The sequence below is a fragment of the Anolis carolinensis genome, chromosome 1, assembly GCF_035594765.1.
Source record: "Anolis carolinensis isolate JA03-04 chromosome 1, rAnoCar3.1.pri, whole genome shotgun sequence".
NCBI lineage: Eukaryota > Metazoa > Chordata > Lepidosauria > Squamata > Dactyloidae > Anolis > Anolis carolinensis.
Window position 1 is genome coordinate 264,471,156 of NC_085841.1, and position 17,139 is coordinate 264,488,294.

General features: G+C 39.5%; 1 protein-coding gene across 5 annotated transcripts in view; it reads right to left on the minus strand.

Annotated features, from left to right (window-relative positions):
* chid1 (chitinase domain containing 1) overlaps window positions 1–17,139 on the minus strand; it is a 134,118-nt gene that overhangs the window by 55,169 nt on the left and 61,810 nt on the right. For 4 of the 5 annotated variants that reach the window (XM_062975659.1, XM_003214770.4, XM_062975708.1 and 1 more), the window contains exons 9-10: window positions 5,103–5,204; window positions 2,303–2,458 (exon numbers count right to left, since the gene is read on the minus strand). In XM_062975659.1, the coding sequence (XP_062831729.1) occupies window positions 2,303–2,458; window positions 5,103–5,204 (258 nt within the window). The remainder of the gene's footprint in view (window positions 1–2,302; window positions 2,459–5,102; window positions 5,205–17,139) is intronic. The other variant, XM_062975811.1, reaches the window with a different exon arrangement.

Sequence of the window (17,139 nt, forward strand, 5' to 3'; positions counted from 1 at the left end):
AAATCTACAACAGAGTGCTAGTAGAAGTAATTGCTATGGTGAGTCTTAATATTAACAATTGCATTCTAGCATGTATTCCTTTTTATTGTATTCACATGTCACAGATTATTTTTTACAATGAGAGGTGGAAAATAAAGACGTACTTTCATTTCATGTCTTTCAATTGCTATACAGAAAAAGCACAACAAACTAGTTTATTTTTGTTCCTAGGACAGGCTCCCAATTTTTTGTTTACGTAGGTAAACAGCCCCTGATAATGCACAATTCAAAAACACTTCACATCCTGATCCCACCTGATCTTGGGAGTGAAAGAGGGCCGGCTCTGATTAGTCCATTGATGGGAGACCACCAACAAACACCAGTGCTATTGACTGTGTTTCATAGGAAGGAATTGGTATGTTCCCTACCTAAGAAAATTCTATGAAATTCATAGGATCATCATAAGTCGACAGGTGACTTGAAAACCTGAAATGTACAAACATACACACACACACACATAAAGTAAATGATTGCACCAAATGTCTGGTTGCTGCTTCTGAATCAGTAGAGTCTCTATTCAGCAGCTGATAGTAAATGCATAAGGCTAAAAACAGAAAATCAGTTAACAGAATGGGACAGCATCACTTCTGTACAGCTGTATGTCCTCAGAGTCTCTTCTTAGAACAGAGTCCCACTGAGGTCAATAGGTTTTATTTCCTATGCCTTTAGTAAAGAACCACAACCTGCCAGGTTAAATCAAAGAACCATTATAGAATCTAACACTTTTTAATGCCTGTGAATACATGAAATTATCTTAGAAATATTGTCCGCATCCATAGGCTATATCTGTTCATTCTGTAAATATATCACATGACCGTCCGAAACATGTCTCTTTCCAAAGATCACTGCAGACATCCCTTTATTGTGCTTCATTGCCATAATTTTTGGAGAAGCTCTCACCTCTAGCTGTTCTAAGTATCACTTTTTATTGCTTGCTATTTACAGCATGGCAGGCAGCCAATATGGCTCTCTATAGAATTCTGCAACCTCACGCAGTTTGCAAGGAATCTTCTTTTGTCTCTCAAAACCACAGTTCAATGTCAAGTCTCTTACATTTTTCTACTAGCAATTTATTTTACACACCATCCATGTGTAACCAACAGAAGACAAGCCCACTCAAGATTCTTTTTAAAAAATATTCAAGAGCATGCACCCTATTCTCATATGTCTTGAAAGTATTTCAAATGTTTTAGCTGACACAAAAAGCAACTGAAAGCTTGGAGCTACCAATGTTTGACTTGCTTCCCTTTTAGGTGAGCAAGGCAAGTATTCACACTCTGTTCTCAAGATGACTTGAAACCAACATGAAAAAAATCATCTCATAAGATCTGTAAAACAAGAACTAAAGCAGAAAGGTGCAGGTCCAGTGTGTACCATATATTCAACAATATATTATCTACAGTGGGGAAGCTACAGATTGCCAGTATGGCAAAAAGGTATTTGGAAGCATAAAGTGTGTTGATATATTCAAAATAGATCCCCAAATTCATTTTTAGAATATAATCTTGTGACTGAATTTCCATAAGGAAGTAGAGTATAATCGACAGGGGGATATGTTACCAGCCGGATTACAGTTACTTGAAACTGCAGATATACCTGAATGTCATTAAACTACATGACTAACTGTCCCACCACACCATAATTCGCTCGAAAAGACCTAGAAATCCTAAAGAGACAATTTTGCCATAGGCACAACTAAATGAAACCAGAGGGGTTTCATCTGTGATTAGGGGGGCTTATTTTATCCTAAAGATTTTGGGCATGCCACTGGAAATATCTTAAATCTATGCTTAATTTCATTGATTGTGGAAATGAATTCTCAATACTAAGATTTCCTTTTTTGGACGAGAAAAAGAGTAAAGCTTTCCACAGTATTTTGACCACATCATTATGATGCTAGCAATGGCCTTATTTCAATCTGCTTCTGAAAATACTAGAAAAAAATGTTATGCATTTTATAGGACTGGTGCACTGGCCATTGTTGGACGAAGGAGAGACATTAGGAAAGGAGCAGTGTTTTCAAATAGATTTGAAAGCAAGATATTGGATGAAAAGTGAACAGGGTGCAAACAGTCTGGAGATGAGATGGAAGAAAGGTTGCTTTAGAGATGGGGCAGGATATAAATAGAGCTTCATTCATTCATTCAGATAAGAATTAATCCCTCTGCCCAAGACTCCAATAATAAGCAAGCACATCAACTGACACATTCAAAACAGTCAAAATAATAGTGCTTTCAGAACGCTGAGTTATCCAAAACCTTGCCTGTTACCAAATATTGGTTCCCCTGAAGCACTGAGTGCAGAATAGTCCATGCCATAAAAGTTGAGTCCCAGAAGAATTTTATTTCTCCATTTGGATTCTGGATCCAACATCTGAACACAGGCTCGCATCCAAGGTAATGGAGAATTAGGGCCAGGCCTGCAGAAAGAGCAAATAAACAGTTGAATGGTAGCATCCTCAGAGAAGAAAATGTTTGCCTATTCAAAAACCACTGTACTGCAGAAAGAGCCTGCTGATCGAAAGGTCAACAGTTCGAGCAGTTGGGGATGAGCACCCACCATTAGCCCCAGCTCACCTGGGTTGAAAGCAGAAATGTGAGTAGGTAAATTAGGTACCGCTTTTAAGTGGGGAGTTTATAAAGGCGTCCGATCGAGAAAACTCGATAGACGGCATGCAAGCTCGGTGGAAGGCATGGAAGATGGAGTGACAGCCACCCTCCATGACCAAAGAAGAGCACAACCTCCAAAGATGCCGGAAGCAAGATGGAAAATATCTGCCGTTCCCTCTTCTGAGTTGTCTTTGTTAATTGTGTAATCAGCATTGAATGTTTGCTGTATATGTGTTCTGTAAAGCTGCTCTGAGTCCCGTTCGAGGTGAGAATACTCTAAATGAATAATAAGGAGACGGTGGACTAAATCAGTCCTACCTTAAATTAGAACTATTCGAGCAACCAGGTTTACCTATGTGTTGACTGTGTCAGCAACTGGTTAAATGGGTCTACTTTAGTTAGGATTCTAGGCCATAATCCCCAAAAGAAACTGCATAGCTAGCTAGAAGGATGAGTCAATTCTAATACACGGATCCTGGAAAGACAAAGCATGACAACTCATTACATTTCTTTAATTATAGCTCTTCTTTGCTAATTTTATTGTTGCTGGTTCATTACTAGATTATATTTTGTTTTGCCTCTGTCAGCTTGTTTTATCTTCATAAATTGTATCTAGGTTTTATAGGGCATTTAGTCCAGAAAGGGATAATATGAATTTTAATATCTGTAAAACTGCTCTGGAGAAGTTACCATCTTCATTTTTTTTTAAATGGAGAAAATTACTCACAATTATCAGATTGTCAACTGGTATTTACATACACACATAAAATGATAAGAGTTATAGCATTTTTCATTCTTGCTTTTTGAAAAAGTATAAAACTGTATCATTTTGTGTTGGATTTTTCAAGCATACATCCGTCAGGCATTTCAAGCAATATAACCTTTTTTTCAAAGCCTCTTCCTGCAACCTTGACAGTCTGCTTTTATTGTAACATTTCCCTGTCTGTTTTCAATATGCTCATTGTTGGCTGGAGATGTCTGAAATTTGAAAAGCCCTAAAGAAAAAGGAAGTGCCTCCTGTGTAATACAGAATTCTGTTTGTAACTTTGCTTGGGCAAGTTGTTGGATGATTTCCCTTAGCAAGATACAAACATTTCATACAGGGGTTGATAAAGTGGGAAGAAAATATTATTTTGTGTGTATTAAAGTCCTGTTAGAACTACTTCCAAGTAAAAAGGGATTAAAATAAAGGAAGAGTTACTTTCTTAGTTGCCTATCCTAAGGTACTATGTCAGACGGGGATTTTAAATACCTGCCAAACAAGATGAGAAGAGGTAAAAAATGCAATATATATGCAAGCCAAAAGGAACAACAGCCATTATATTTATTGTAAACTTTCAAACTGCCAAGTCTCAAACCAAGACAGCAAAACAGTTATTTATGTATATAGTTCTACCCTAACATAGAAATATTTATAAAGACCCTGAGATTTATGTATATGGTGGACCCTTGAATTCTGCTGGAATTTGGTTCCAGGATACACACAAGCAACCCATGGATACCAAAATCTTTAGATGTTCGAGTCCCATGGTATACAGTGGTGCAGTAAAATTGGCGTCCCTTATGTAAAATAGCCAAATGAAGGTTTGCTTTTGGACGATTATTTTCTTTTTTTGAATATTTTCAAGTTGTGCATGGTTGAATCTGTGGACATGGATTACCAACTATAATTATTTTTGGTCTGCCATGTCACTGTCCACAATAAAATGCCATTTCACAATCTAAATTTTAGTGACTAAAACATACAATGACATAATTAATTAAAACAAAGCAACATTCAGTTGTGGTCCTTGCATTGACCTATTATTTATTTTTCACCTGTCCATTCAGTTCCCATGAGAAAACAAACATCAATTTTTTTACATGTACATAAACAGACAAGGCTGCAATTTAAACATCCTTTTTCTAGGTACCTTTTATTAAGCTAATAAACATGCTGAGAATATATCTGTAAATCACTAGTTAAAACCTCATAAAGGATAACATTCTACTGTGCTAGAAATTCTAACAAGCATATATTTTATAACTGGATTCACTAAGAATTTTCAATCTAATCATATAAGATGCTTTTTGGGTGTCCCAATTTGCCACAGTATTCCCCAAAACACCCTTTTATAAGGGAATAAATGCCTTTGTAAAACTTCCAGAAGTGGTATCCCAACTTTCAACTATATTGTAGAGAACCATTACCATAGTTAAACATCATTTTAAAAAGCCTTTTCTCAAAAACTGAACTCCAGGGTACTCATAATTTTCTTTGGCTTCCCTCACCCCTCTTTTTTTTTTTTAAGTTTTTCTTTTTAGTTGTAATCCCAGTGGGACCTGCCAAAGTTACCAATCCTAGAGGATAATAATCAGGATTGATGTGAGCTCCCGGTATGTTTGTTGACATTACAGTCACAGTTCTGTGTGTCCATTATAGTGTGTAATTATTTTCTGTTTTTATTGCCTTACCGTTGTGGTGCTGAATAATCATATGTCATGAGGCTGAAACTGTCCACGACTGGGGCTAGGAGATCAAATTCTTTCTTTGTGAATGGTCCCAACTGGTTAGTTCTTTAACAAAAAACAGAAATAATTCTATGTAATATATTTATATAATTCTATCATGTATTACACATTACGAGGACAAGTAATAGTACAAAGAGGTTACAGTATGAATTTTGAACACAGAACAAACAAGGAAAGGGGCTTAATCAATGAACTATTACATGGATGTGTAATTCACAGACACTTACAGGTTTGTTACAGGGTTAGGTATAGGAGATCATAGGAACTAGAGTGTTGCACCAAAAAGTTCACAGAAAGGGCATGCTATGAGAGAGGAACCCAGAAAAGACATACATTTTTCAAAGGCTTTGCCCCGTAACACACTTTCTTCAATCCTCAAGCTACAATGCCCACCATGTGAAGTAAAAAACAATAAAATCAAAATAATGAAAAAATCTAGAGTTTTCCCAGGACTAATCTATTACAGAAAAGACTGGAGACAGAAAACAGCAGAATCCCACTAGTGATCGCACTGTGCTCCCAAGTGAGATCACGCAGACATATCATCAATAAAATACATCCTGTAATGAACAGTAATGATACCCCTCTCAAAGGCTCTTTTTCGCAGGCCTTTATTTGCCTACAGATAGCCTCCCAATCTCAGTTACTCACCCACCGGAGGACAACATGAATGGGGAGATGGGTGCAGGACCTTGTGAAATCCCAGGTCCACCTGTGGCCACACATCTACTCAGGAAATGTCATTATAGGACCTAATCATGTCAACAATCAGTCTCCGAAACACTTTCACTTGTTCATCCTCTAGTCCAATGGTTATCAACCTGTGGGTTCCCAGGTGTTTTAGCCTACAACTCCCAGAAATTCCAGCCAGTTTACCAGCTGTTAGGATTTCTGGGAGTTAAAAACCAAAACAACTGGGAACTCACAGGTTGAGAACCACTACTCTAGTCTATATATGCCATCCCCTGTTAACAATGCCCTTCAGCACTCTACATTGGATAAAGAGGCCAATTTCTTTGCCAGAGGATAAATGAATGTAAATCTGATACCAAAAATTGGAATGTACAAAAACCAGCTGCAGAACACTGGGCATTTCATCTCTGATCTTTGAATACCTGAACACCTGTCCTCAATCCAAAGAAAAGAAAAGCCTACAAAGGAATACTGGAAAGAAAAACAACAATTGGAATATATACACAAACTTCAGTTCATCAGCAGAAAGTTAAAGAGAGACAAATGTTTTCTAACACACTGCACATATTATCCCACGGTATTCCAATAATTCCCTCACTATTTGTATAGTTATGTACTCATCTTGGCTCTGGCCAACATTTTCCCTCCTGTCTTTGACCCCACAACAACCATTGTTAAAACTGAGCATGTCACCTTATCACCATACGGACAAGATTTGTATGTCTATTGCTATTCACACATACAGCATAGTTAAAAAAAAAAAGATCCCTTTGCACTTTGCTCTATAAGCATGAGGGAGTAGGCTTAGTCTATAAAATCTTATGTGACCAACTTCATTCTCTCAGTCTCTAAGGTGTTACATGATGTCATGGCCAGCAGTTTTTCTGGCCTGGCTCAGCTGCAGCTGTGGGTTTGGAAGAGGTTGATCTGACCTTCTCCTGGGGCAAGCTTCACAGACTTCGGGGATTATCTGTGAAAGCTTACTGAAATCATCAGCAGCTGAGACTCTCTGAATAAAAATGGGTCTGGAAGAGATAGCTCTTTGGCTACAGATAACATCATACTTTGGTACTTTTGTCCTGGACTTTGGCCCTATTACCCATGAGTCAGAATTCTGGACCCCGACATTGTTTCGGCAATCATCTACTGTTCTTGCAACCCTAATTTGGACCTTGTTGTATCCTGAAATCTTGAATCTGAACTGACTTCCTGTCTTGATTTATGGACTTTAATTTCAGTTTGTACCTTTGGATGTTTGAGGAACTCTGATAAGTGAACTCTTGGTATCTGACTTTCGGATTGCAACCTTGACTACTGTTTGTTCTTACTCCTGACCTGGCTTTGTAGAACTTTCTGCGCTAATTGGACATTTGACCTTAATTTGTGTTACTCCAGCTATGTGCTGTAATTTTCTTTTGCCAGCCAGACCTTTGAAAAACTGAAAGCTTTAGTTTTCCATTCAAGTAAATATGGTCATGGCTCATGCTATGTTTGTTTGATAAACTTCAGCCTTTTTACCAGGAGAGCCTCTGGAACACAACACACATTTATCCAGCCTTTTAAGTCTAGACCCAAAATGGGGATTCTTTTTCTATCTCCATTCATATCACTCTAACTCTCTTGGCTAGGTGATGTCAGAACATTCTCAGGAAAAATGTATATGAGAAAAAATGACCTTTTTACACCAAAGCAGGTGTTTATGGAAGATTGGGAATCTTAATCTGGTCTCAAAAGTCAAGAGTCTAATGCTCAAACTACCACGCTAACCCCTTTTTTCCTCAAGTTGCTCCTGACACGAATCCTACTCATAGTTTACAAAGCACACAAAAATTACTATTATTCACCAAGTATGTTTAGTTGAGACTGTTTCCATTATTTCTGAACTGAATTTTCACTTTGACTTTAAATTACAATGAAACTGACCCTATTCAAAGACTGGGAGAAACAACACTTCAAAGTATACCATTCTTTTCCTGGTAGACTAACCTCTGGCCAACCAAACACTCCCACTCAATTTTCCCATCCAACTGAAAAGCTTTGTGCTCTTGCCTCTGCCACTCACAAATAATTTTCTACAGACCAACCTGCATGTTTCTTGCCTTTGACAGATTAAATCAATGCTTGAAACAAAACATTCTAATTTTACATTTGGCAAGGCAACAAGATCGTGTTATTAATGTATTTACATTGACAATTCTTGTTTAAGCATTGTAGAAACTATTCACTTTCCAGGACAAAGGACCTGACTGATTGATTTTGCATGTGCAAGCACAGCTCAACAATGACATAAAAAACTTATGTTTGTAAAGCTCCAGCTGCTGTAAATGGCAAAGTAAACAAATTGCATTCCAAACTGAAGATGTGACATTTGCATTTTAGGCACTGAATTCCTGGGCTAGCCCTGTATGCAGCCAAAATGAAATGTATGGGCTTATTTCCAAATAAACATATATATCAGTTTGTCTATTATGCTACACTCCTAATTGGACTTTCTAGGAAATAAGGTCTTATTTAGTTTCTCAGATCCCTGTCAAATAACTGCTGTTTTTGAAGCAAAATACTCAGGATGACATTCATGCCATTAGCAATTATATGAATAGTGGGGAGGAGGAAAGGAGAAACAGTGGTTAAGGGAGGCAATTGTGGGGCTATTATTTGCAGCGCATGTAAACCCTTTGAAAGGTGGTACAAACAGACACATTCCTTCCAACACAAACAGAAGGCATGGTAAACTTAATCCAGAATGAGACTTCAGCAAGAGTAAAAAGGTTAAAGCCCCCACTCCTCTCTAGAGTCTCAAAACTGGGTCTGCCCATGTACTTTCCAAAAAGAACCACACAAATCTTTCATTACACACTGATAATTGTGCTTAGAACATAACATCTAGTTTGTACTCTAGGATACATTTTTTATTTACCCCCACCCCCACCCCAAAAACCCTGAGTAGTGTGAAGGTGCAACAGGTCCTTCAGTAGTTGGCAAGTTGAAAGGTTTTGACACAATATTGAACGTAAAGCACCATAGTCCAGTATTTATTTTTGTATTTATTTACTTCATTTCTATTCCGCTTTTCCCCACCCAAAAGGGGAGTCAAAGCGGCTTACAAACATTAAAATGCATCTCAACAAAATTAACAATCTAAAACATGAGCAATTAAAACACATATAAATCAATTAAACAGAGTCATGATCTCATAACCAAATCATTTTCCAAAATCCATAGTCTGTTATTCAACTATATTATTCAAACTATGGAAACTCATTCCATAGTTTCCAATTCATCAAATGCCTGCGAGAAGAGCCAGGCTTTTTTCCCTAAAAACCAGGAGGGATGGGGCCTGCCTGATGTTGCTAGGGATGGAGTTCCACAGCCGAGGGGCCACCACTGAGAAGGCCCTGTCTTTTGTCCCAACCAGTCGTGCTTGCAATTTATTTTCCAAAGGTTTTTTGGTTGGTTGAACCTGTGGATGATGAACCTGACTATATGTAATCACGCTAGGAAATGAAGAAAGATGCATGTAGGATAGCCATTATATACAGCCCGATTCCAATAATTTGCGCATATAAGTCAGCACCTTATTCTAAAGCAGTGATTCCCAAAGTGGGCGCTACCTCCCCCTGGTGGGCGCTGCAGCTATCCAGGGGGACAGTGATGGCACCTTTTAGGACACGGGGCGGAGCCAGGGGAGGGGCATGGCTTCTTCCCAAGAGCCCGAGACGGCTGAGAATCTATACTCTCCTGAGGCGCTTGTTGGGACACAGAGGGCAGAGCTAAGGAAGGGGGCGGGGCCTCCTTCCAAGAGCCCGAGACAGGACTGAGCCTCTATACCTCTCCTGAGACCCCTTTTAGGACGAAAGGGCGGGGCTATACCTCTCCTGAGGCGCTTGTTAGAACACAGGGGCGGGGTATAAAGGTTCAGCCCCATCAGGCACTTGGGAATAGGCCCCACCCCTTCCTCTAGCCCTGCCCCCGTGTCCTGGCAGGCACCACAGGACAGGGATAGAAGCTCAGCCCTGCCTCAGAGCTCGTAACTCCGCCCATCCCAGTCCTGGCCACCCATTTGTGGCCCCGCCCACCTCCCCCTCCCAGGCTCAGCCCCGCCCACTTGAGCAGGAGCCACTCCAACCCCTCTAAGCCAGGCCCCCATTTCCCGGGGGTGCTGAATAATATTTTTTAAGGAAAGGTGCAGTAGGCCAAATACGTTTGGGAACCACTGGTCTAAAAGGGTTCCTACACAATATTCTCTACGTGGGCCACACAGAGCTTTATGCTTAGTTTGTGCAGAAAGTATTAGCAACAATGGAAGAATCATAAACCACCCACCCATCCCGTTCTAAGCACATTTACATATAAAGAACTTTTATTTATTCCAAAGGAATCTGTCTAAATATGTCAGAATAATCAGATTATTTTGAAAGAGAACAGCACTCAATTTATCCAACTATATTCATTCTATTCCCACAGTATGTTCAAAAGGCAATGCAAAGAAAATGACGAAGTCCAAACAAGCAAGATGACAATTTTCCAAGCAAATATGGAGACAAATGGAAACAGATATCACATTAATTCCATTAAATTGATAAAAAATGAAACTCTTAGAAATCACAAAAATCCATTTTCATTTTTTTTGCCTTGTTAAGAATTCTAACACTGTGCTCTCAAGTCTAACTGCTATTAAAAATAAACTTCTACTGAATGACATTCTGCTGCATGATTCCGATTTACAGCAAGAAAGAGGTTTATTTTAGACATTAAACATTACTAAAAATATCAGGAAAATATTCAAAGCTGTAGTCTTAAGATAAATGTCTGAAAAATAAGCATCACTGTTCATACTGTGATTGAACTTGTGAGTAAATATATACTGGATTGCATTGTATAGCTATTATTTTTCTTGCATAATGTGACAGCAGTAGTAGAAAATTCACAATTACTAGAAAAAACAACTGAAATAAAATGTTAAGATTACAGTACTAATAAACATATTTGCTAATATTTGTTCTTTTTAAAACTTACTGGGAAAGGATATATAGCATGGGAAATTAATCTAGTAACTTCAGACATTTCAGCCAACAATTCCCAAAATCCCTTGCCAGAAAGGCCAATTCAGGATGGAGATTGCAAAGAAAAACATTTGCAATGCAACAAGTGCATATAAGCATTCATTTTTTAAAAAATATATTGATGTTTATTTATTAAATGTTTCGGAAGTGGCAGGGCTAGATAATGTCAATGACCTCTCTACTTTACCTGAGTGGGATGCAGTCTCTAGTGGAGAGGTAAAGTCTTTAATTGCATCCTTGAAACCTAAGAAAGCACCTGGAGAAGATATGCTGCCTCCAGAACTTTTCAAGGAAAACCCTGAATGGTGGAGCCCCTTCCTTGAAAGCCTGTTTACCAGCATAAACAGCTCAGGACAAATGCCAGGTGGGTGGAAAATGAGCATTATAGTTCCAATCTACAAGAAAGGTGGTAGAAACGACCCACAAAACTACCGCCCAATCAGCTTACTTAATATCACCTCAAAGCTATACCCGCAACATTTGCTACAGAAACTGACAGAATGGCTACAAGAAAGACAAATTGTACATGAAGAACAGGCTGGTTTCCGTAATGGATACAGCACTATAGACCAATGCTTTACTCTAAACCATATCATAAGGAAATACACAAAGCAAAACAACAGCCATGTATTTGCCGCTTTCATTGACCTGTCTGCTGCTTTCGACTCCATTAACAGAAACAGATTATGGGGAAAGTTACAAAACTCTGATATAGATCGCAGACTGCTGAGACTGATCCAGGAACTATACACCAACACAGAAATGAGAGTCAGATTTGGCAGAAATGGGTCGCTGACAGAAGCCTTCTCTACAACAAGTGGAGTAAAACAGGGATGTTTATTGGCTCCCACCCTTTTCAACATCTATGTGAACGATTTAGTGCCATGTTTAGCCAAAATTGACTCACCCTCACCAACAATCAGGAACAGAAAGATTTTTGTCCTGATGTATGCAGATGATGTAGTGCTCTTATCCCTTTCTCGCCTGGGTCTCAAAAATCTTCTAAAGGCTTTCAGTAAATACTGCCAAAAAGAATATCTATCGATAAACTACTCCAAGACCAAGGTGATGGTTTTTGGAAGACACTGTCCCAGGTACAAATGGACTTTAGACCAACATGACATAGAGCAAACCCACTTATTTAAATATTTGGGAATTGTTTTCAGTGAATCCCTCTCCTGGAAACACCACAGGTGAAGCTGAAAGCCGAGAAAACAATAGGAGCCCTAATGAAATTCTTCTGTACACAAGGCGGCCAGCTAATTGAACCCGCCCAAAAAATTTTCAGCAATCAAGTGCTGGCACAAATTCTCTATGGCGCAGAAATCTGGGGCTTAGATACCAACATTTGTATAACCCTGGAGATTTTGCAGAACAAGTTCTTACGCAAACTTTATTCTCTTCCATCTGGAACGCCTGCAGCTCTGCTGTGCACTGAATCTGGTTGGCCAACAGTAAAAGCAAAAGTAGTGTTATGGTTGAGCCTTATGGCTCCGATACTGGGAGACGAGGTCGTAAGACTCCTCGAGAGTCAGACTCTCTTGAGGAACGAGAGAGGAAACGGCTGCGCGATATCTTTGCAGAACCATCTGACGAAGACTCCTTTGAGGGTTTCACTGAGAGAATGGAGGAAGAGGTGGTTAGCTCAGAGGAGGATGACATGGAATGGACTCGTGTGAGAGAGGATTTGGGTGTTCCTGGTAATGATAGCATGGGAAGCAACTGGTGGGTTGCAGGATCGGACCCGTGGACGAGTTGGAGGGATGGGACGGGATCCACAGCTGGGGATGCTGTGGGGCGTAGTCAAAGATGTTTTAGTTCTGATGAGGATGATGATGATGAGGCACCTGGAATTAGGGTTACACCTGATAGCGATGAGGAGTTGTAACTGGCATAAAATGGGGTCTTGAATCCAGGGCTAATTGCGTTGGGCAAGGTAATCTGGACGGACGCTTGGGATCTTGTTTGGGAAATTCCTGAAGACGGGTGTGTTTCGTTTGCTGAATACGTAAGTTACCAAGGACACTGGGCATAGGCGGCGGGAGGAACTGTGTGGGCTTTTGTTGTGCAACCTGTGTTTAATCTTATTAGCTTGGACCTCCGTCGTCTTCTTGACGGACATTGTTTATCTACTCGGAATTGACGCTGGACTGGCTGACTGACTACGACCTGGGACTATCCTTTCTTGACTATCGTTAGAATTCGTGGAATCTAAGACGCCTGCACCTGGTAATCGACCTCGGACCGGATTGGGACCCCGCTGACGCTGCAACCCTTGATTGATGTGTTTGGACCCGGAGTTCGCCCGCTGCACGGAGGAGTAACAACTTAGTTGCTCAGCCACAGCTGTTGAGTAGCAGAGAGGAATCTGCTGCCAGTGTTTATGTTCTATTGAATCTTTGTTTACTAGCTTTTGTTTGTTTATAGTCCCAGGCTGAAGTAAGCATTTTTGGTTTAACTCGGATTAAACTCCTGTTTAATCCGGTTTATCTTTTGAACCATTTTTGTGTGACTTTTCTTATTGAAGGCGAGTGTTTGCCTAGCTCTTTGTTTTTTACGAGCATTTTTGGTTCTGTATCCTTAATAAACTGTGTTGAATCTTATCTACTGGCGTTCTGTCCTTGACAAGTAGATTGTGCCCAGTTAAGATACCTCAAGTGAATTGCTACTCTCCATAACGACCGTCTCCCAGCACTGTGCTTTCAGGAAATGACGATTTGGCAACACAAGAAATTTGGCCTAGAAAACCTCCTACTCAACTACAATCTTCCTGAATTGAATTCTGCCCTGGACATGAATAAGAGGCAACTAAGGGACTAGCTATTTTGGATTGATTCAAGAAGGACTTTGCAATCAACCAGGAATTCAAAATTCTCCCCGTGGTTCCCTTTTTTAAAAACTGAACATTTCAGAGCCAGATATCTGATTAAGCTCAAGCCACCGTCCTTAAGATTTGCCTTTACTGAGCTGCGATTCCAAGTAATGCCTACTGCAGTGTTAGATGGTCGCTATCATAATGTGCCATGGGAAAATAGACTATGTATCTGTGGCCAAAGTCAGGTAGAAGACATTGTGCATTACATGTTAGTTTGTCCATTGTATAGTGACCCAAGAGAAAGACACCTGGAACCCCTGCTGACTCATGGTAAAGGGAATTGCTTAGCAGAAACTATGCATTTTCTGCTGAGTGACACAAACAACTATGTAACTCACAAAGTAGCCCTGTTTGCTCTATCTGCAAAAAAGATCAGAAAGATAGAATTAGATAAAATTGCCATCAACTGCCGAGGAGACTCAAAGGATTAAGTGGACTCACAATATGCATCTATACTCTTTCGCAATTTTTTTAAAAAAATTACTGTTAAATGGCATTGTTTTAACTCCTTGCAGGAGCACGATTATGGCTTCTGCTCAGTATCATTGGAGTCTATTGCTCCGAGGGTACTATTGTGTGCATGCGTTGCTTTTTGTCATGGCCTTGGGCCCGTACAATAAACTATTTTGATTGATTGATTGAAATGTTTCTGTATGAAAGTCAATAACGCTATAAAACTCAAAATTAGTTGATTCAAATTAAACCTTGCATGTTTCTCAAACATTTAACACATCCTACCATTGATCAAACAAACTTTTGACATATGTTAATAATTTTTCAACATCCAAACTAAATGACTTTTTCCCCCTCTTATCCTGCATGGTTGTGGGAGATGGCATTAATAAACTCACTGTAACCTGAGATGATGTAATGGCTTTTAAAACCATTTTCTATGTTTTGCTCATATACATAGGTATGGTTCCTTCCACATCCTTTGAGATAAGGTTGAAATACCCAGCTGTTACCATTGTACTTTGTCCCATTGGAGTGAAAAGCAACTGGAGAAAGAAAAATCATCTAGTCCACATTATACTAGCTTTGTTTGCAAGAATATCATGGGGACCAAAATCTGAAAGTGACACCCAGAGTACTCTTGGAACTCCCTTCAGAGACAGAATGATGTGAATTAGGTTGATATGTCTGTTTTTGAGAAACCCAATACTGCCTCTTAGCAAACACATGGTTTTCTAAGTATTGACAAACTGAATCTAAATAATCTGCTGTAGAAATGTTCCTGTGCTGAAAACTCATGGATTTTTAGCATAGCATTATTAAATATATACCACGGTAGTTACAGCGGATCCCACAACTACACAGGTAATAGTGAAATTAGTACTACAACTTTGAACTAACCCAACAAGCATTGGTCAATTATCTCCACATTCACCAAGTCAAAGGAGTGAGAATGGGTTGTTTTTGTGCCAGTGGAAAGACTAGGTAAAGTACTCCATATTTACTCAAGTCTAATACGGCATTGAATCTAATGCACACCTCAGTTTTCAAAACCCTGAAACCAAAACAACTATTTGCTGTCAAAAACTGTTCTCTTTGTAATTTGGCCAAAAAGGTATTATTGCTGTCTGCTTAGAATTTCTTCATTATAAGCAATTGTGTTAGAATACGAAAGCTTCCAGTGATGGAAAATAAAACCTTGTGGTGAATCTATTCTGTAGAATGAATCCACTTTAATTACCTTGGTTCAATGCCATGGAATCCTGGGGGCTGTAGTTCAACAAGATTTTGAGTCTTCTCTGCCAAAGAACGCTAGTGCCTCACAAAACTACAAACTCCAGGATTATATAGCATTGAGTCCTGGCCATTTAATTAGCGATTATATCCTTCAGAGTCCTTGAAGCCTGCTGGAATTTTCTCAATCACCCACACTTTTCAATGAGCTGATGGAGCTGTTATGTCAGCTCAGGTCCACCCTCTTTAAATATTTCAACAGAGATCTGCTGGCTTTATTTTTTAATTGGCTGAAGGCTTTGCAGACTTCCTCCAAACTAGGCTGTGATGCAAGCTAATCCCTGGTTTGTTGTTGCGGGATTTGTGAGAGAACCTCTTCAGCCACATTGGAGCTGTGGTTAAGGAGTTTATGGTAGTGCTCATTCCAAAGTAGTGCAATTTATTTATTTTTTGTTCTTTAGAAGTTTGGTTCCATCTGAGGAATGTAGAGGGTGTATGCCATGCTTTCTTGGATCATAGGTGACCTTAGTGGCTTTAAAAAATCCCCAAGCATTGTAGACATCTGCAAAGTGTTTGATTTCTTGAGCTCGTTTTGTCTACCAGATGTTCTTGAGTTCTCTGGTCCTTCTTTGGACCTCAGCTTTTGCACTAATGTAGATTAGCTGTGCAGTTGGTGTCTCTTTTCTTTTCTTATTGTTTAACTGTTGGATCTCGTTATCATTTTCATCAAACCAACCTTGATGTTTCTTATTTTCTTTCCAATGGTTTCTTCACAGGCTATAATGACAGAGGTCTTCAGTGTATTCCAATGTTCCTCGACATTTTCAGGGTGTTCCATGGGTAGATGATCTTTGAATGTTGTTTGGAGAAGGGCTCATTTAGAAGGCTCCTAAAGGGCTTGGGTGTTTATTGTACATCATATCGTTCTTCCTTGGAATCTGTATTTTGGGGCGATCCTGATGGCCATCATGGATTGAATTAACCTGTGATCTGTCCAGCAATCATCAGTGCCCGTCTTGGCTCTTGTGAAAAGAACATTGCAGCGATCTCTGGCACAGATGATTACATAGTTGAAGAAGTGCCAATGCTTTGACTGGAGGTGCTTCCATGATGTCTTAAACTTAATTTTCTGGTGGAAGAGTGTGTTGGTTATGACAAGATTATGTTCTGTACATTTGGCGAGAAGTAGGATGCCATTTAAAAAAAAATTGCTGTTTCCAATCCCGTCTTTTTCTATGATTCCTGGCCAAAGGTCAAAATTTCATCCAACTCTGACATTAAAATCACCCAGGAGGATGATTTTGTCCTCCTTAGGGATCTCCAACAGGATGGTGTCCAGCTAGCAGTAAAAAATTTCCTTGATGTCTTCATCAGTATCTAGTATTGGTGAATATGCATTTATGATAGATGTCTATGAGGTTTTGGCAAGATTAATTTGGAGTGTTGAGAGGTTTTTTGTTAATGCCGGTGGGTGCTTCAAATAGATGCTTCACCAGGTTGCTTCTGATAGCAAAGCCGACTCCGTATATTCTTTGTTCTTCTTCAGGCAGTCCCTTCCAGAAAAAGGTGAAGCCTCCTTTTTCTTCCTTCAGCTGTCCCTCTCCTGCTCTCCGAGCCTCTTGGAGTGCTGCTATATCAATGTTAAAGCACTTCATCTCCCTTA